Raw genomic sequence first — 22010 nt, forward strand, 5'->3', positions numbered from 1 at the left:
ATCTCACATATACATAGTTTCAAGGAGCTCAGCCGTGTGCTGAAGAAGAATGTCCAAGTGATCTTCTCAGAAATCCTTCCTGTCCCAAGAACAAAGAAAGAAGATTCTGGAAGTAAACTGCTGGGTAGGTAAGCAATGTAGGGTGAAGGGTTTTAGTTTTGCAGAACATTGGCCCATCTTCTATTGGGGTGGGGACTGTAAAGTTTGGATGGTCTCCACTTCAAGAGAAAGGGAGCTAATCTCCTCAGGGACAGGCTGGTTAGAGTAGTCAGGAAGTTATTAAACTAATGATTAAAGGGAGTAGATAAAAAGAGGGAAGATATGAGCACTGATTTACCACAAAATTGAAATGTTGAGAACAAAATTAATCAAGGAACCAAAGGACATGAAGAGAAATTGTTGTGTGTTTTTTTTTAAATTGAGTACACAGGAATGCCAAGGGATAACAAATAAAATAATTTGGAATTGCTCATTATGAGCATAAATTAAATGTAGTTGGTAGTGCTGAAACCTGGTAGGATGATTCCCATCACTGGAATGTTAAAATCAATGGTTATAATCTATTTGAAAAGGATCGAGTGGGCAAAAGGGGAGGGCAAGTGGCAGTCTACATCAAAAATGGCATTCCCTGTTTCCGAGTCACTGAAAATTAATATGGAAGTTGTATTGAATGCTTATGGATCATTGTCTTAAACTGATAAAGCACAAGATGGCATATTCACTGGTGTCTGCTATGGACTACAAAAATCACAGTAGGAAAGAGGGACACTGGTTCTTTAAGCACGCATCTATAATATGTAGGGGGGAAAAGCTTTGTGATCATGCGGGACTTCAGTTTCAGTTTGAGTGACATATGCTGAAAGTCTGATGCTGTGCTGCAAGTACTGAATTTCTAAATATTATAGCTGACAATTTCTTAACTCAAAAAGTGTTGCATTCAAAACAGAGGAATTCTATATTAGACATCTTTATCTTTACTGATAAAGAAAATTTGATCACACAACTAAAAATTAAGAGTAGCTTAGGTACAAGTAATCATGACCTGATAACATTTATAATGTGCAAACAGAACAAAGTCCAAGCCAGTTTCACAAAACTGAAAACAATGATGAGCCAAATTGGCTTGGAGGAAGAATTTAATCAGAAAAATGTGAATGATCATTGGAAACGATTTAAGAATGCTTTACTAGATGCCACAATCGAGGAAGAAGGCCGTACTGGTTCAAATAACCATCTGATTTAGAAAGGATGTGAAGGCAGCTGTAAAAAATAAAATAAATGTATATATAACAAATGGAAGAAAGGGGAAGCTGATATTAATGAATATAAATCAGAAGGTAGGAATGGTAGAAAACTGATAAGAGAAGCAAACCTATGGCGAGTGGAGTTAAGGAAAATAAGAAGTTTTAAAAGTATGTTAGGAACAAAAAAAAAATTGTTAAATAGCATCGGTCCATCACTAGATGGAAAAGGTAGAATTATCAATAATAATGAATAAAAGGCAGAAGTGTTCAATAAATATTTCTGTTCTGTATTTGGGGAAAACACAAATAATGTATTCATACCATATGATGATAATGAAATACTTTACACTCCAACAGTAACTAAGGATGATGTCCAACTCAAGCTATTAAAGTCAAACACTAATAAATCAACAGGTCCAGATAATTTGCAACCAAGAGTTTTAAAAGAGCTGGCAGTGGCTGAGGATGTTACCGCTAATGTTGATGTTTCAGTACATCTTAGAACACTAGAGAAGTTCCAGGAAACTGGAAAAAAGCTAAGGCTGTGACAATATTTAAAACAATTACCAAGATAATTATAGGCCTGTCAATCTGACATTGATCCTAGGAAAGGAAATGGAGTGGCTGATATGGGACTTGATTAATAAAGAATTAAAGGAGGATAATATAATTCATGCCAATCAACATGTGTTATGGAAAATAGATCCTGTCAAACTAACTTGATATAATTTTTTATGAGATTACAAATTTGGTTGATAAAGGGAATAGTGTTGATGTAATATACTTAGACTTCTGTAAGCTGTGATGCTCTGAGTACATTTCTCAGACCTGAAGAAGAGCTCTATATAAGCTCAAAAGCTTGTCTTTCTCACCAACACAAGCTCATCCAATAAAAGATATTACCTCAACCACCTTGTCTCTCCAATATCCTGGGAGCAATATGGCTACAACTCTGCATTAGACTTCTGCAAGGCAGTTGACTTGGTACTGCACAACATTTTGATTAAAAACTAGAATGATATAAAATTAACAAGGCACACATTAAATGGATTAAAAATTGCCAACTGATAGGTCTCAAAATGTAATTGTAAATAGGGAATCATCGTGGAGTGGGTGGGTTTCTAATGAGGTCGTGCATGGATTGGTTCTCGGTCCTATACTGTTTAACATTTTTATCAATGAAAACAATGTTTTCAATGAAGAAAACATAAAATTATCACTGACAAAGTTTGCAGAAAAATTGGGGGAGTGGTAAATAATGAAGAGGACACGTCACTGATACAGAGTGATTTTTATCACTTGGTAAGATGGGCTCAAGCAAACAATATGCATTTTAATACAGCTAAATGTATATTTCTACATGTAGGAACAAAGAATGCAGGCCATACTTACAGGAAGGGGGATTCTAGTCTGGGAAGCAATGACTCTGAAAAACATTTGGGGATCATGATGTATAATCAGCTGAACATGAGCTCCCAGCTAATGAGATCCTTAGATTCATAAATGGGGGGAATCTCAAATAGGAGTAGAGAGGTTATTTTATCTCTATATTTGGCATTGGTGAAACAGCTACTGGAATATTGTGTTGCGTTCTCATGTCCACAGCTCAAGATACATTGGAGAGGGTCCAGAGAGAAGTGCCATGAAAATTATTAAAGAATTGGAAAACATGCCTTAGAGTGATAGATTCAAGGAGCTTAATCTATTTAGCTTAACTATGAGAAATTAAGGGGTGACCTGATCACAGTCTGTAAGTACATACAAGGGGAACAAATATTTGATAATGGGCTCTTCAATCTAGCAGAGAAAGGTCTGGCTAGAAATTGAAGCTAGACAAATTCAGACTGGAAATAAGGTGTAAATTTGAGAGAGAGTAATTAATCACTGACACAATATATCAAAGGTTGTAGTGGATTCTCCATCACTGGCAATTTTAAAATTAGGACTGGATGCTTTTCTAAAAAATGTGCTCTAGTAATTATGTTGGGGAAGTTCTGTTGCCTATGTTATGCAGGAGGTCATACTAGATTATCATAATAGTGACTTCTGGCTTTGGAATCTACAACTCAATAAGTCTGTTTAAAGATTGTACATTTTCTCATAAATGAGATTGTAGTAATCTAATATTGTACAGAAACCTGTTCTGTTCAGTAGACGTCTTTCCCAAAAGATTCCTATTTCACTCCCAGAAGACAGTAGTAAGTCTATAAACCTATGTTCTATAATATAAGAAATTTGGATAGGGAATATGGCTGAGATTAAAGCGATTCCTTGCAGATGATATGATCACATGAACTGAAAAAAAGCAAATAATGCACCCTTACAGGGCACTTAGAAACATCCTTTTCTAATATCCACCTAAGAGCTGATATTGCTGAACGTTTCTGTGTCGCCCCGTTCACTGGTGTACAATCACCTCATGAAGATGAATGTATGAATTGACAACTCTACAATTGACAACTATATTATAACAGTTTTGCTTGAAGAAAAAAAATGCCAACAGCTTTCCACTCTACTAATATTAGCTATTAATTAGTATAGCAGGCAGTGAAACAGAGCAGCATATAAATGAACTTCATATTCCAATCTTTTAAAGGCTTTCTAATAAATGTTTCAGTATTTTCAAAATTACTAAAAGTTTAAGCTCTGAACACTTTGACCAACATAATACCTTTTTTCCTTCCAAAAATTACCCTATGAAAAGGTTAGACAATTGTCTTTATTGTTTTAATGCCACCTCAAATTATTTCACATCCTAGGCCACTCTGAACATTCTAACAACATTTCTATTGGCATTACCCTTACATGAACTACATTCTAGCCTCCTGCTGTTACTGAGAAATGCATTAAAGCAAGTCACATGATTTCACTCTTGTCAACAAATGATGGCTCAATTAGGCAGATAAGAATCTACAGCCCTCAGCAGAGTATCTCTTCAGCCCATTCTGAGCAGTTGAAAGAAGTACTTAGGGACTGCACTAGTTCTGAGGAATGAATGCTTGCTATCCTTTATCAACCCCCATTGAAAACTACTACTTTTTTTCTCAAAAGAAAATTGGACCTATAGTATGGCTGAATATTTCCAATCCAGTGCAGTTTAAAAGTCTATTTCTACAATGGGTCACTGATCTAAAATTGAATTAATGTTTAAAATCAATGAAATGATGAGGTATTCCAGTTACTGAACACTGCTTTACTAGTTCTCTACAGTAAGATACAGAATCCTCAGCTTGAAGTAATATATATAAAACCAAAGAAAACTACATTAAGGTTTAGACCCCAACCCAGAAAATGCACTAAATTAATACCTAAGGATGAAACTAATTCTTACCTTACCCTACTGGGATTACATACTACAGGAACTACTAGCACAAAGAGCGCCAAAATTAATGGTATTAAGCATAGCCATGAATGCTGCTTGCTTTTTGTGTGCCCCCAATGGAAGACACTGCTCAAACTCCCACTACACTGGCCCAGTTTAACACACCATCTTCCAAGCCCACACAGTCAGTGTGTCTTTATTTTGCTAAGTTGCCCATCAGTACTAATACTGATTTACAGAGAAATCTCTTCAGAATACAGCACTCACTCACCCAAGGCTACACCCATTTTTTCACCATCATCACACTTTGCATAGGTTCAGAGAGCAAAAGAGTGGGTATCCAACCTATCCCATTTTCCACTTGGCTGTCTTTTTTCTTCTATATGCCTCACTCTTTATGCCCTTCACCAGAGGCGAATTAGGGATTTGTGGGGTCCTCAGCCAGAGCAAGTGGGGACCCTTCCCACCTCTTCTGCCTGCAGTGCCTCTCAACCCTCCCACCCCATTGCTCCTGTCAGAGAAATGGGGTCGGGGTGCAAGGGCTTCCCCCATCCGCCTGGTGCTCCTGCAGGGGAGCGGGGTTGGGGTGCGGGAGCTTGCCCCGCTCCTTGGCAGGAGTGCTGGGCAGGCAGAGCAGGGCAAGCCCCCAAGGACCCCGCTCTCCAGCAGGAGCGCTGGGCAGGTGGGTGGAGTGGGTCAGGGCACAGGGGTGCCCATTTTTCCAGGGGTCCCCATCGGCCGAGGCCCCTGCGCACAGGCCCTGTTGGCTGCCTGGCTAATCCGCCATTGCCTTGCAATCCTTGATAACTCATACCTCTTGCCTCTGCCCTCCACAAACACTCACTTCCATGATGTTCCACCTGACCACGCTGTACACTACATACTCTTAGAAAGACATACCTAGAATAAGGAGCCACATTACATGCTGGATAGCATCAGCTACTGCTAGCCCCCTTTCCATATCTCAAATGGGGAGGTATTACTACACTGCATCAGGCGATTCCTCTGCTTGACCACGGAACTAATTGCAAAGAATAGCAACATTTGCATTCACAACATATCACACATATTATCCATGTTATAAAACACAGTAACACTTACAATGTATACAGCCATTTTCATCTACAGATCTCTAAGTGTGTAGGCTCTCTCATCATTTCACAGATACAGAAACAGAGGCATAGATGTACAACAATACCTAGGGACAAGAGGATGAATGATGGCTAGAGTGTCAGGATGAAGTCCAAGGCCTGGTCTACGCATAAAAAATCTGCAGGCATACCAATACCAACAAGAGTTCTTTAGTTGGTATAAGCTGCATCTCCATTAAGAGGGTTTACGTATATGGATATACTGGCAGCATTTAATGATAAACATAAAGAATGCAGTTTTTAGAATTACAGAGACTTCCATGGCTTTGTGTGTAATTGAGATTAACTCTTGTAGAAGAAACACAGAATCAAGAACTTGGATCAACTGTAATTAATTAAATATTGAGTATTTATTTTATTTTTAAAAAATTCTTCTTTTAATTAAAAAATTATCCCAAACTGAGGGGATAATGTCAATGTCAAAGTTGAAACTTTACAGTAGTTTTAAAATCTTTCTGGAATGAATGAATTTTTTTTAATCCTGTGTATTAGGAAAATACTGACATCCTCAAATATTGTATGATACAGCAGCAATAGCAATGCCACTCACAGCAGTAAACTTCTTCTAAATTTGCCTGTGCTTTGTTTTTGAGATCTCGTCATAAGAAATGTGACATGGTAAGAGACTAAAATCTTACATCCTCATAAGGATAGCATCTAATAAGACTGACAAGCAAGAGGATAGCAATAAAAATCTCCTTCAGATTGACTGCCTCCACCCCCTTGAATATGGAGGCTTCTCTTTTTAATTTACATTTAAATAGTGTGTTAAGTCTGCCCAGACTTTACATACAATTTGAGACTCAAGGTCCCTAAAGGCAGAGTCATCTGGGAGAGCAGGATAAGTACACTTGCAGGCCTCTGCTGCAAAATCTGCTTGCAGACAGTCAGATCAATGTGGATTTATATGCTCTAAAGTTTCCTCCCCCTGGTGGTAGTGTTCGGGCTGATGAATATCTATTTTCACTCACTCCCTGTCTTGCACAAAGGCTGATTCAGGTTTTGCAGTTGAAGCGGCTCATTACCAGTAGACTGGTTTAGTATTCTAGCAGATTTACAAATTCTGCTAATGAAATAAAAGCATGCCATTTTCCCTCCTCCCATTTTCCCCCCCTAAAAAGCAATATATTTTTAAAAGGGAAATGCAATTACAACCATTATGTCAACGAAAATTACACGCTGGGTTTATCTCTGTAGGTATCTGTCAACTGCAAAACGTACACAACGTCTTCAGAGTAATAATGATGTTTTATCATTTTAATTACAAACACTTTGAAAAAAATCCCTAAAGTGTACCAATTGGGGTGGTCTAAATTAACAGTAGCTTGATAGCCCAAGGGTAGCAAAAATAGATTGAGCTACCAAATTTCATAGTAGTTATAGCAGCTGTCTTCTTGCCTCAGGGAACCTGGGTATTTAACAAAGCAGACAGCCTGGCAATGGCATCTGATTAGCAATGTGCGTATTGTTGGTTAGAATACTTGCAGCTCTATTGTTTCAGATTAGGAATTTGGGGAGTTGTGACATCATATAGCTCTTACAGTTCAGCTTCTGTATGTTCACTTACAGGTACTGTAAGTGTATCATGATAATTTCTCAGTTACAACTAGTTGTATAAGATGGGAACAGCTCTTTCTGTAGAATTGAAAATGATCAATGAAACAAGACAGGATTTAAATGTCAGATTCATTTTCCTATGAGAGAATAAAATTTTCTTTCTAAAAACAAAAAGATCTGTTTACATTAAGTGCAAATTTGGGAGGGAGACTATCTCCAGGAAGAATGGCCCAAATGAGGCCATCAAACTGTTAATTTTTTTAAACAATCTAATTAAATAAACCTGAATAATAGTAAAAACTCTGTTAGTTAACACACCTTATCTAAAAGTCCTCATCTTGGGGAACAACCTTAATGCAAACAGCAATATTACTTTGAGGTCACTGTCTGAACTTCATACTTCCAAAGAGAACCCCCATATGGCTCTTTCCCCCCCTCACCTCAAGCTTTAAGTACATATCACAAATTATTGGTGCTTGTTGGCAGAGTTCAATCATTGAACTCACTGCAAATAGAAGTACATTCTTTTACTCTATCAAATCCATCTGAGGTAATAAGACTTGATGTTTTATTCAACAGAGCTGAGGAAAATTGTTGCACAATAGGTTAATTCAAAATGGCAGCATAGAAAATGCATCTGTCAGTGGGGATCAAATTACAGGGCAAGCTCCTCTCAATGCTTAGAAAAACAAGTCTGCAGTTCTACAGATTATGTTCATGTGTGTGTTTAAAGGGGTGGGAAAGGAGCTAAATATCTGAGCTAACCTCCAATTAAAGTCAATCATAAAAACAGCCAATTTAATGAGTGCGGATTTCTTTGGGTAATTATAACACCAACCACTTTTTTCTCTTTTAAATCTGTAATTCTGCCTTCTTGTTATTGCTTGCTTTGTCATTAATCGCCTCAGGAACTTGATTTCCTAGCAACAGACTCTGCCACCAAACATTTGGCTCCTGTTCAACATTTTCTTTGTGAAAAATGGCACTGCTGTTACTGTCTGGCTGTTGCAGCTAGACTGGCTGTGTAAGTGCTCTAATAATGCATTCTTAAAAATCACATGATAAGAGGAGCAATGACCGAGCTTCTAATTACTGTGCTGACTGTGCTGAAGAAGTTTATCTGCAATTTAAAGGCTACTGGGATGCAGGGAGGGTGGGGGAAGAGTGTGCATATTCCACATATAAACAAATATCATTGGTAACTTAAAGGTGAATATTTACAAATAAACATTTTTATTCTCTTTGTTACGTGGGCTCCTGTTAATTTGCTATTTGGGAAAAGGGTGGGTAACATTTCTGAAATACTGCTTGATGGATTTTTTTTTTCTCCACAAGATAAGAAGCAATAATCTTCACATACTGGACCACTGTGGATCGCAATTTGCAAAAATCCCCACAAAGCAAACAGAACCCAACCCAGCTTTTTTCCAGTTAAACTACTTGAGAAGACAGTGACAAAGACATCTCTGTATAAAATCACATTCTGAGATGGCAGGGTGAGACTTCATTGTATATCTTCACAATATGCAGTATGTATCATGGCATTACTCAATACGTTGTGCTGAAAATTTACAAGCCCTTTGGTTCACATTTTGATCAAGTTTTCCTTTCTTTAAAGGGAGGGAAAAATTGTTTTTATTTCTCAATTGCTTATGAGATAGGAAATATTTGGGTACTGTGCTGCATGCCTGTGAATGATGTATGGATTTTCCTTTCTATACAGCTATAGGACCTGCTCATGGTAGATGGCACCCTGTTTCTTCCATAATTCCCAAAGTACAATCCTACAAAATGGTGGTTTTGGAAGTGACAAGATACAATGGGCCAGTGATGTAACATTATAATCATCCACTGCTAGCTGTGGCCTCCTCTTTGAGATCAGACTAGAAGATAAGAATGGCTCCTTTCCAGCCTTCAAATCTATGAATTATTCCCAGAAATGCCATTTGGCAGCTGCAGTTGTTTAGGAAATGTTGTTGGAACATTATGGTTAAGAATATCAGTGGAGGCATGAGTATTGTGCAGCTATCCACAGCTACAAATACTTAGTGGATATTTTGATTTCTGCCAGTCTCTGTGAGTGCCACTAGTTTACCATGCATAGGGAAGCACCAGCACATCTCAAAATACCGATCACAATCCATCTTAAATGTATCATAATCATTATATCACTAAATTATAATAAAAATGGCTTAATTTAACATACCTTTGAAAGGAGGAGACAGCACAAAAGAAATTTCATTTATACTTATATTGTTATAACAATCAGAATTTTTTCTCTAAAGCAGAATAGCCAAAACCATGTAAAAAGAACAAAATGCCGAGAAGTAGTATTTAAGCTGTGCTACACATTGCTGACATCAAGCTAAAGTTTTGACAAACTCATGTTGAAACCAGATAATTCCACCATCAAGCCCATATACTACCACAGTATTTCTCTGCTTAGATAAGTAGCCATTGTAGGAAAATAAATATAAAAATGACATTTTATATGTAAATAAATATACCATGGACTTTGGAGATTTAACTATTCCTCCAACAGGTAGGCATATTACACTATATTGATTATCGCCGACTGCAAATACATGACATTCTGTCCTTCATACAGAATCTATAAAACAAAATACGTAATCTTGACAAGTGGTCGCCATTAAAATTATACACTTGCTATTAGTTTATAAATATATAGAGGTACTGAAGTATTAAACTGTAATTTATTTAATTTAATGTAATGGGTATATTTTAACAGTATTACATATCATACACTCAAAAGCTACCTTTTTATTCAGTGTAGCATAAAATATATTTTGCTTAGTTCTTTTTTAAGTGCATGCATATAATCTAAACAGATTTAGAAGATTTTATCCTAAATACAATGTCACTGAAGGCCATCATCATAGGCTGCCAATAGTAGTGAATGGGAACCCGTTTCTCCAGTTTGTTTGCAGAGGAAAGAGTTAATACCTTTTGAACTGTTCTAAGAACCCCAATCCATTTCAGTTAAATAATCTGTCATCCAGATTCTACGTATCAAAATACTGAAATAGTGTGTGTAAGCAACAGAGTTTATTGAAAATTTTATTTCAAACATTTTTATTTTTAATAAATAGAAAATGCACTTTTTACCAAACCAATTGTGTTTGCCAAATTTCATTTTGGCTGAAGTGTTTGTTTATTTTTTATGAAAATTTTCAAAATGAAAAATTCTGAATGTTTTCAACAAATTTTGTTTTCATTGGAGAGGGAAAAGGTAAAGTAACTTTGTGCACCCTACCCTACTCCTGTCACCCACACCCCTTCACAATCAAACAAGGAGGGAAAAGTAAAAATATTTAAAGTTAGGGAGAAAAAAAATCCCTCTTTTTTTTTTTTACTTCAGCCTTTTACAAATGGGGGGAAAGGAAGATAAGATGTGCAAGTGTTTTCCCACATATAAAACAAATTTTTTGTTGAAAAAACAAGAAATTCACAGACAATTTCTAACATTTTTTTTTCAAAAATACTTACTTTTTCCGAACAGCTGCAGTAATCAGTGTACAATGTTAGCACATTTCCAAGGAGTATGGGGTGCCATATGGTGGCATATCATCCTTCAAACAAGACAGTTGGGATCACTGAATATCTTTTAGATTCATAAGAGTACGCCTTCAGTGTTGTAAAATTTGAATGATTTACCATCACATGAAAATATATAGGAAAGTTTAGACTCGCATGGATAATGGTGAACTAGCATCTTATGAACAAACAGGTAGAGTGAAATATGACACTGAGGTCTAGGCACCATCACCTCACATGAAAGCAGGATGTTACCTTGCAATTCTGAAGTGAACAAACCAAAAATTCAGGTGAGCACAATTACAAGAATAGAAAAGTCTCACTGCTCTATGTCTCCTTTCTTACAAATTCATAGGTACTGAGAAACATGAAAGTTTCAAGCACTGCCAGTGCAAAGAACTGAGCATCAGAGGCATTAAACAGGCACCCATGCTCAAGGAGAAGCAAATATTGGTCCTGCTGTTATTTCATGCATACAGTCCTGCAAGAAGCTGAGCCACATGATGACCTATCCTTTAATTGCCAATTGGCTACTCAAAAAGTTCTCGAAGACACTAAAATAGCAAAGATTTTAAAGAGACATCACTGAAATATATTAATATGTTAACTACTTATGTTAAACAATCTGTTCCATCTTGTATGCAGCTGTGACACTCTGAGTAAACTTCTTAGAACTGAAGAGCTCTAAGCTCGAAAGCTTGTCTCTCTCATCAACAAAAGTTGGTCCAATAAAAGATACCCAGCTTGTCTCTCTCTCCTAAGCACTCACAAATTAAACGGTTTTTTTTTGTTTACAAGCCTTAACTTTAAAAAGTAATTCAAAGACATTCCCTCACCGACAATCTATTATTTTCCCTCTTATGGAAAGAGGCATTTGGATATTCTTCTAATTGAGTGATCTGATTGGTTTAACATTCTTAAAAGCTGTGCAATTGTTCAACACTAAAAGCCACCACATTAACATGTGAGTTACTAAATAGAACAGTAATGGTAATCAATCATGTAATTTCAACGTGCTTAGTAAGGGGCAACTGTTTATGAGCAGATGAACAACTAAAGGCAAAGCAAAGAAGAAATTTCTAAGATTACAAAGATATAAGGTATAAATGCATTAACAGCAACAAGTTATGGTACTTCTCCTCCTCAATGCCTCCAACAGGAAACATTAAATTAACATGGGTACAGTACTGAAGAGCAAATTGAGAAAGACTAACTGGGAGAAATAAGGATAGTTACCGTATATACTCGTTCATGAGCCGAATTTTTACTTACACCAGTTGCTGTCCTAGCCCGTAAGGATAAGCAGCTGGCACGCCGGGACACTTTGTTTACTTGGGTTTACCTCCGTGCCTGTGGATGCTCGAGGTAAACAAACCATCTCGGCCCACCATCGGCTTATTCTGACGGCCCGGGAGCCAAAGTTTGCTGACCCCTGAATTATAGGGTCGGCTTATGAATGGGTTATAAAACTTTTTCCATTTTTACTTATCCATCCTGGGGGAGGTCGGCTTATAAATGAACCGGCTTATGATCGAGTATATACAGTAATTGGGACATGAGGAAAAATATGGCAACAGCATACAACACATTGGGAAAAGTTTATATTATTCTGTCTTCATGAGGAAGCAGAATCAATCATCAGAACTGAATTAAAATCCCACCTGGTTAACTGCAACTTGTAATAAAGACAAGCACTTCCTCCTTTCTCAATTTTTTGCCCATTGTCATTGGATAAGCAGAAAATTCCATGTCAATATATAACAGTGTTTACTGAATAACAGAGTTAAATAAAAAGTAAAACATCTGAATAAGACCCTCTTTTTCTGCTCTGTTCACCGTCTCTCTTCAATAGGCAGCCCTTTTTTCCCCAGGAGATATTAATAAAGATTTTATTATATTAAATTCCGAATGTTTGGAATGTTTTTCAAATATAAGTGTCTAAATTAGGCACCTAAATAAGTATCTCTGACTTTCAGAAGTGTGAGCACCTGCAGTTCACAACAGGAATTGTGGATGGTCATCTGACAATCAGACCTCCTATTTAGATGCCTAAATAATCCCAATAACGGTAGTGCATGTATTCAGTGTACCTGAAAAATCAGACCATTCAGGTGCCTAAATATAGACTTAGGTCACTCAAATTTGAAAATTTTAGCCACAATTTGTAAAAGTCATAAAAATCCAGTCCCAAAAGAATGTACATATTGATAGAAGAAAACCACTAAGAAACATAAGTCTTACATAAATAAAATCAGAGTTCAGGATATGGCCCATTAATGGACTACAGAAACAAACAGAGGTTTGATGTTTAGATTTGGCAGAACTCTTCACTTTCTTTTGAAATTAAACAGGAACTTTGAAGAAGAGAATGGGCTGATAAGTGCTCCAGCATGAGCCCTGTCAGTGAACTGTAATTAGCCACCAGAAGTACAGCTGATCCAGAATGAAATGAGGATAAGAATCCGTAGGATACGGTGCCAATGGAAGAAACTGCTGTGTTGAATTAAGACTGGAGAGTGGAAGGGAGGGGTTTGAAGATACTCACCTGTAAAATATAATGAAAAATTGCTAAAATATGGAATTATTTCAAAGCTAAAAGAATTGATCATTCTTCAGTTTTCTTCTTTCTTTCCTTGACATCTTTTTCAGTTTTCCTAACTTTAGAGAATTGGTTCAACCTGGCCTACATCTTTCTTCAACCTATGGTTTTCAAGGTTCTCTTCTTTGGTAGTTTCTCTCCAATCTGTCTAGATGATCTTTTCACCAGATGGATAAAATGAATTTATTGTGTTCATATACGGTAACATAAATTCCCTCTCAGGGTTCTGCCATAGGTCCATTGTTTTTTTTGGGGGGGGGGGAGAGGGGGTGACCTGTTCCCCCTCTATGAATTGATTAGATTTCAGGGCTGAGCTTAATCTGAATGCTGTTCTATTGAATGCTGCATTTGAAAAGGCATATGTATCTACTCTAGTAAGTATGTGTAGGGGACCACACAATATTTCAGTACTGTCCATCTTATAGGTCCTCTGAACCTATAAGATGGAATTGCTTGATATCCTCAGGACAAGGTTTTCATGCGTATATACTTCAGTAATAATATATTTGAATGCTTATTGGCTTTATGTCTTTTCTTTGGCCTATCGTAATCCAGTGTATGAACAGATTCTAAAGCTCCAAGGCCTTCTGTTCAATTCAATAGAATTGTATGGCATTTTTTATATTTAAGCTTTTGAGATGCTTCCGCTTTTTTGGAAGGAAATGGGCATTAAGATAGGATATTCAGGATCTCCTGATTCTGGTGAAAAAACAGTGGAGTGTTTGGGCATAAAAGATAGCATAGGATACCGGTTAAGCTGTCTTTATGGATAACTGAAAAGAGAGAGAGTGTGTTCTGTAAGCAAATGCTGCTATCTCAAAAACCTGGTAGAAAGAACGTTATCTGAAAAATAGTCTTAATGGTTAAGAACTTTAAAGAGGTTCCTTCATAAAGTATTACAAAGAGTTTGCAACACTAGACTAAACGTTGAATGGATACTATGTTTAATAAAGTCAAAAGTTTTCTAGAGATCTTCAGAGGTACCTTGTATGGAGGGTAAAGAAAGCTCTCAATAAGTCATTCCGTAAGAGTTCTAATATATACAACTGTTGACCAAACAATGTCAGGTGGGAACTGGACAATTTTAGACTCTCTTTAAAAGGCTATCTAGTTTTTCCAGGAAGTAGGGAGGGAATTAATTTTGACACATGAAAAACATTTCCTATTTTCAGAAATTTATTTCTCACATCAAGAGCAGCAAATTCCAAAAGTACAAATGAAATTTTACTGGCCTATCCAGAAATAATGTGTGTCTCAAAATATTGAATTGTTTCAGTTTACCACTATTATAGCCCAGTCAGAAATGAACGATCTAGTCCAAGTGGTCACAATGAGTCATCAAAGTTTGAGCTCAAATTCTGTGTCTCAGTCCCAATGACAGCAGAAGATAGAAGATTTTCAAGAGACAATTAATGGCAGGGATCCAGAAGAAATGCCAAGAGATGAACCTTGTCAAGTACTGGGATGTTGCAACCATCAACAAAAAAGGATGGGGTTATAACTCCATTTTACAGTATAGCATCCAAGTTACTGGCTTGAGTGTGGCAGTACTGCACCTTTGTAGCGGTCATACGCAGTGGAGAACTGGACTGAGGGAAGAATGCAACAAAGAGAGAGGAGAAAATGAAGATTGGCCTCTTCTTGTCAGAATATTCCCGGGTCCCACTATCAACCTGGTGTTCCATGAATCTGACCTTCATTTTCAAATATCCAATATAATTTCCCAGCTCTTCACAGTTGTTTATTTTTCCATTGAAATCTATTCATATCTTCAGTTTTATTCTCAGTTTTGCGAGCTTATTCCCTAACTTTTGAGCTTCTTGGTCAACGAGGGTAATAAAGTCTGGATGGCCATCAGACTTCAGGAATTCCTCTTTAATATAAACCCAAATCTGTATGGTAAATCAGCTCCTCAATGGGTGGTTGAGGTAAGGGCTTTAACACAGAAGATGAGCTTCTAAAACCAAAATGAAGTGTAGAGTGGACTTCTATACAACAAAATCCCTTTTTTCCCCTTATGTGACCTTCCCAACTTTCCCTGAACTATTTTAACTGAGAATAATTATTCCAAATCACACATTAAAAGATTCAGTGATAATTATATACAAGTATAAAATATAGAAAAGATACAGCTTAGTGCAGTATGTCTTTGGCTAACATTTGTCATTCTTCTTCATTTAACAATACTCAACTCTTGCTGCAATTTTTAGCCTTATAGCATTTAGCCCCAAGTCTGGCATTCAGAACAGACTACAGTATAATCATCTGAAATTTAAAACACAGTCCATTTTTAAAAGTATAAATTAAAAATGAGCAGGCTATTGAAGAAATACACATTCTTGAAATATATCTCAAATATGCAGCAGAAGCAATGGGATGTCTTTCCTTTGTATAATCTTCTCAGTGTAAGTATTTGTTTGACAGCTATAAAGGGGCAGCCTTGACCATACACAAGAATCAATAACAACCATGTAAAGCCTACAGCAGTGCACACTAACAGGCTGTAGGAGACATTAACACTAGCTGAAAGAAATAACTATTTTCAATGGACATGTTCCTCCTGGATAATCAATTTTTTACACCTCTTACCAGCTGTTCCCAAATAGCTCAGGTTGCGGAATGACAGCAGCTGTCACACAGAAAGCATATATTATATGCATATTATGTGTTTTTAATCTATCATAGATGTTTTATACATTTGCTAATTGTCATTGGTCACATCAACAGAGAAAGATGAAAAATTCACCACTTATATTTAGGCAGAATGTTAACTACACAAATACATTAATATGGTTAGATTAATTCTGAAATTTAAAAAACAAACAAACAAGAAATAATATTTATTCTGAAAACTAATTGTGAACCTACTATTTTTCATTTTCCCCCAAAGCTTGGTACCAGAAGTAAAATTTAGTGACTAAAATCATAGCTTGCCCCCTCTGCCCATATTCAAGAGACTTGTCATGATCATTGTTTCTGAAATATTAAGTTATAAGGTGCAATGGTAATTACTATGGAATAAATAGCAATTAAGATGGTTCACACAAATAAACTCAAACTGTTTGCAGTGAATAATTAGGTTAATATTGTTTATCTACATAATCTATGCATCCTTCACAACAATTTGCCAGGAAACGTGAAATCACTTTCTTATGTCTTCCTGTGCTCATTTTAAGAATGCATATAACTAAAGGTACATACAAGGATGTAAACTTCAAGGTAAACAAATCTGATCATGTTACAACAGAAGCAGACATTTTCTTTCTCAACATTCACAACAGTTATCCTGCATCATATGCAAAATGGACACTGTAGTAGTTCAGTGTTACAGAAATTGAGTGCAGTAACCCACAAACATTTCACAACTTTAAAAAAAGCCAAACTTACTGCTATGTAATAAACTTTGGCCTTTTCCACCAGTTTCCAGTTCTTCTCCAGATCAAGATGTTTTTCCTTATTGTAACAATTGGCAGCAGCAAGGTGAGCTACAAGAGACCTAAAATGACCAAAGAAACAGATATTAGTTAGACACTTTTTCTTAACACTAGTACTGTTCTTCCCATCAGATACAAAGATTCTTTAAAAAGACTTATATCTGAGGGTGTGAATGCTACCATAATGTAAAACAATTAAATAGTCCATGTAAAATATATGTACATAACATGTATAATTATATACGGAGAGAAAAATCATACAAATGTGAGAAACATTTTTTTAAAATCCACATTTACGGAGAAACCTATAAATGTATGTCATATACATACACAATCATTAATATGCAATTCCACTATGAAAAGATTTAACACAACCACTCCGGGGTAAAAAGACTTGCCCACGAACACACTGTACACATGGGGAGAGTTCTGGTCCATAGTTCCCTGCTCTAAGCACTAGACCCTTCTGCATATTTTAAAATAAAAATTGTTGTAAAGGGGAGAAAAAGCAAAACTTCCTTTCTATGGAAAAGAGAAATAAAAAACAGTGCATGCAGGGTTATTTTTTTCTATCAGAGATTTATGATACTAGGGACCACCTCTACTAATATTAATTAATTTGACATGAAATGACACAAAACTCCAAAAACTACAGGGCAATAGGAGAAAGAATTGAGGCGAATATATTCTGCCAGATCATCATTCACTGAAGCAGAGGTATAATTTAAAAGGATAAGGAAGCATAAATAACCTTTTCCTCCACCTTTTAGTGGATTTGATTCAACCAAACTCTTGAAAATAGTTCTTGGATAAATAAGCTGAAAAGTCAAATTCACTTCTGTCTGCAGCTGAATAAACTATTAGTAGCACTGTGAGAAAGCAATTGCATGAAGGAAGAATGAAAAAACGGCTCTTAAGAATACATTTAAACATGGTTTTTGAATTTTTGTGATGATAAAAGGAGCAAGATTAACTGATCTTGAAAGAGCAATGCTCTATTTATCCGCAGAACAGAGGGCAGGAGTAACACAAGCTTCCTCACACACGGGACACACAGACACGGGACCTGAAACTCACTTTCTCGGCCCACTCAATCATTGGTCTATCTGCAGATACTGCCAGTTATTGCTAATTATGATTTTTGTGTGTGTGGATCTGTCTAGCCTGTGTAACACTAAGCCTGTGTTTGAACCTGGGCTCCAGCCTAACCCCCACTGTGTCTACACTCCAATGGTGCTAACCCGGGGTTCGGACCAGGGTCCCAGGACCCTGCAGGGCTAAAGAGTCCACGTTTGAGACAAGCTGGGACCCAGAGGTGAGCCCTATTGCTTTGCAGCGAAGATGCAGCTCCACTTGACTCAGGTCTCAGGCAAGGTTGCCAACTTTCTATTTGCAGAAAACCGAACACCTTTGCCCTGCCCTCTGCCCCATCTCTTTCCCGAGGTCCCGCCCACTGCTCACTCCATCCACCCTCTGTGGCTCACTCTCCCACACCCTCGCTCACGTGCTCATTTTAACTGGGCTCGGGCAGAGGGTTGGGGTGCGAGAAGGGGTAAGGGCTCCAGCTGGGGCTTGAGATGACAGGTTTGGGGTACAGGAGGGGGCTCCCAGATGGGGGGGGAAGGGGTTCAGGGCGCAGGAGGCGGTTCCGGGCTGGGGCAGAGGGCTCTTGCTGGGGATGCAGGCTCTGAGGTGGAGCTGGAGATGAGAAGTTTGGGGTGCAGAAGGGGGCAGCTGGCTGGGGCCCAGGGGTTTGGACTGCAGGAGGGGGCTCAGGGCTGGGACAGAGGGTTGGGGCATGGGAGGGGGTGAGGGGTGCGGGCTCCAGGCAGCACCCACCTCAGGTGGCTCCTGGAAGCTGCCGGCATCTCCCTCTGGTTCCTAGGTGGATGGAGGCGTGGCCAGGTAGCTCCTGGTGTTGTCCCTGCCTGCAGGCGCCGCCCCCACAGCTCCCATTGGCTATGGTTCCCAGCCAATGGGAGCTGCGGAGCTGGTGCTTGAGCAGCGAGCGGAGCCATCGGGGCTGCCCCTATGCCTAGGAGCCAGAGAGAGAGATGCCAGCAGCTTCCTGGGAGCCATGCAGACAGCCTGCCTGCCCTGCTGTGGGTGGCCAACCAGACTTTTAATGGCCCAGTCAGCGGTGCTGACTGGAGCCGCCAGGGTCCCTTTTTGACCGGGCATTCCAGTCGAAAACCGGATGCCTGGCAACCCTAGTCCCAGGCGTCATCCAGAAGTATTCTACAATTCTATGGGAAGAACTTCCTTAGTACTCTCTATCCCAACAATCTGCAATCAATTTTATCCCCTTTGCAAACAGCAATCCACATCCCCTTTGCAAAGAGCAGCAGCTCAACTCAGATCAGCGTTAACCAATTCTTTTCTGATCAGCAATCTGCAAGCATACTATCAGAGAGCATTCTGGGTTTCCAAGGGCAAGTGAACCAATCAAGCCTTTTGCAAAGCAAGCTGCTTCTTGATAATGTGCAGGGCGGGCAGTAAAGTTTTCCCAAAGTGCACCATGGTCCTAGGCCTAGAGCGGCCACATATTGGGGTTGTGGGGGGCGCTAGGGACTCTGAGAAAAGGTTACTTTGTTCAGCAGACTCCACTGAAGCTAACTAATGCCACTGAATAAAAATTTAACAGTTTCAGAAAAATATATCAGTTGCTATTCCAGATGATCAAATCTAGACATTCTTCTGCCTACTTATTCATAAAAGCATGAACTAGGTTGAACTGATCTCTATCCTGTAAAATTATAGCATAAGATAGATAATTGTGATGCTGGCAGACCAGGTGCCAATTCTTGCCAAGGCTTCAGGCCCCAGCCAAGCACTGACAAATTTGTTGCTAGAAACCAATCTGTTTCACCTGTGTGTTAGGATGATTAAGATGGTTATTGAACTTACAACGTGTTTAGTTTTAGACTATATGAAATGCTTGTAAATTGCTGTATGCATTAATATCACTTATAATTTCTTTATCACATGCTATAAGATAATATTTAATTTTTTACTTTATTACTGTAAAAAGGGATCATCTCTTGCTCATCAAGAAGGCCTATCAAAACTAAATGGGCCTTTGTGAGACATCACATATTTGTTAACTGTCCCTTCACTCCCATGAAGAGGCTATGTGCAAAAGAGCTTGTCCCATCAGCTTGAATTCTGGAAGAAGGAAATAAAAGTAGCTGACAATAATATTTTTGATCTCTTTTGCTGTTCGGACTCTCACGTGGCTGGAGCTACCAAACACAAGCAGGCATCCCTAGGGTCAAGCTGGCTTAGCTCTAAAAAACATTCAGAGCTGACATTACTACAGTTCTGTCATCTTTTAAAACCACTGACTGTAACTTGTGTGTGTATATATGTGTGCCTACTTTAACCTTGTAATAACTCATTTCTTTTTCCTAGTTAATAAATCTTTAATTAGTTTATTATAGGATTGTCTACAAGCATTATTTTTAGCAAGAGGTCTAAGGTACAAATTGACCTGAAGTAAGTAACTGGTCTCTTGGGACTGGAAGGAACCTGAATCTTTTGTGATCTTTGGTATATAGCAATCATCACTAAGTCCAGCTTGCCTGGGTGGCAAGATAGACTGGAATGCCCAGGGGAACTGTCTGTGACTCCATAGGAAGACTGTTATAGTGCTTTAGGAGTTCACAATTGTTACTGGGTTGGTGAAATCTAATTATAGACCATACAATGGGTTTGGGGTCTCTGCCCTGCTTCTTGACAGTCTGCCCTGAGGTTGGCACTCATGGTCGTGAGTCACTCCAGAAAGCATGACAGACATCTCAAGTCTTCAGCAACCATCATTAAAAATCAGCACGTGTCAACAACAGTAAAGAGGAAACCTTTTTGTGCAGAGAAAATAAAAAGAAAGAACATGCTCAGAATGAGCTACTGTATCTTCATTCTTTTCTTCAAAACTCTTCGTTTTTATTGGTTGTATTGCAGTAGCACCCAAAATGCTCCAATCAGGATGAAAGTCCAATAGCACAATGTTTTGTACAACCAAACCAGAATTTATGGTCCCTGTCATGAGGCACTTACTATTTAATTAAGACAAGATGAGACAAATGAGCGTGTCATGAGTGTGAAACTTCAATGATATGCAGATTAGTTAAAAATAACAAATAAAAATCTCAAATACAAATAAAACATATAGCAATGATAGTTCAATGTTATGCTTATTCTAATTGTTCAGTCACAATTTCAGGACATCATTCATTGTCTCACTCACCTCTGTTGAGTTACAGTTCTCATATTAACTTGTGAACATCAGTGACAAAAAAAATCTCACTTTTCACCCTTCCATATAGTGACAGCACTGGACTGATTAACTAGTATCTACCCTCTTTAAATACACTAATTACATTAATATTTTTCATCACTCATAGTGATGTGCCAATCAACTTTCATCTACAATTAACAGACGAACTTTGAGATTATCTACTGCCTTCCAAGGTTTTCCTGTACACAATCCTTTGTCTAGAACAACAGAGTTTAAGGCTCAATAACAAGAAGCTACTGTCGATTATTATACTAACACCCTTCCATTATCATGCACCCTATATACTCAGAACATGAAACAAAAATAGAAGAGCCAGCCTGCCTCAACTTCCCAAATAAATGTTGTTGTTAATACTGCATCTTTATTGTGTATTACATTTTCAAGGTCAAATATTGCAAATATATTCCAAATCAAAAGGTAGACTTCTATTTTATCTGCACTCATATCATTCAAGAATAAGAAAAACTTCTAGGGAAAGACATCTGACCTGTTGTCACCAGTGATGCAGGCAGCACAAGTTCCTGTTGGCTCGTCACTCTGCTCATAGTAATGAGCATCCACGTGAGCTTCCTCAGTTTTCTTCTTCAGGATTGCACCAAATTTGTCTGTTCCAATGCACCCAAAGAAAGTTGCTGCCTTGTAAGGGGTCTCGATCATCCACTGCCGATGGAAAGAAAAAAATACAAATAACTGAGAATGCTTGATATATATTTTTTCACCTCTTTTCTCTCTCACCTTTTCTAAGACATGGCACATGCAATGTGCCATAGGTTTTTTAAAAAGTTGTAGATACATTAACTCAGAAAAGGTTAATAAAGGATTCACATAGAATAATGTTGAAGGTTTAATAG

At 37.9% G+C, this 22010-nt stretch overlaps 1 protein-coding gene across 3 annotated transcripts in view; it reads right to left on the reverse strand.

Moving 5' to 3' along the window:
* Positions 1 to 22010, reverse strand: part of ADK (adenosine kinase) — a 568039-nt gene that overhangs the window by 233495 nt on the left and 312534 nt on the right. For all 3 annotated transcript variants that reach the window (XM_065407400.1, XM_065407398.1, XM_065407399.1), the window contains exons 5-6: positions 21647 to 21819; positions 16816 to 16924 (exon numbers count right to left, since the gene is read on the reverse strand). In XM_065407400.1, the coding sequence (XP_065263472.1) occupies positions 16816 to 16924; positions 21647 to 21819 (282 nt within the window). The remainder of the gene's footprint in view (positions 1 to 16815; positions 16925 to 21646; positions 21820 to 22010) is intronic.

This window comes from Emys orbicularis, chromosome 7, assembly GCF_028017835.1.
Source record: "Emys orbicularis isolate rEmyOrb1 chromosome 7, rEmyOrb1.hap1, whole genome shotgun sequence".
Taxonomy (NCBI): Eukaryota; Metazoa; Chordata; order Testudines; family Emydidae; genus Emys; species Emys orbicularis.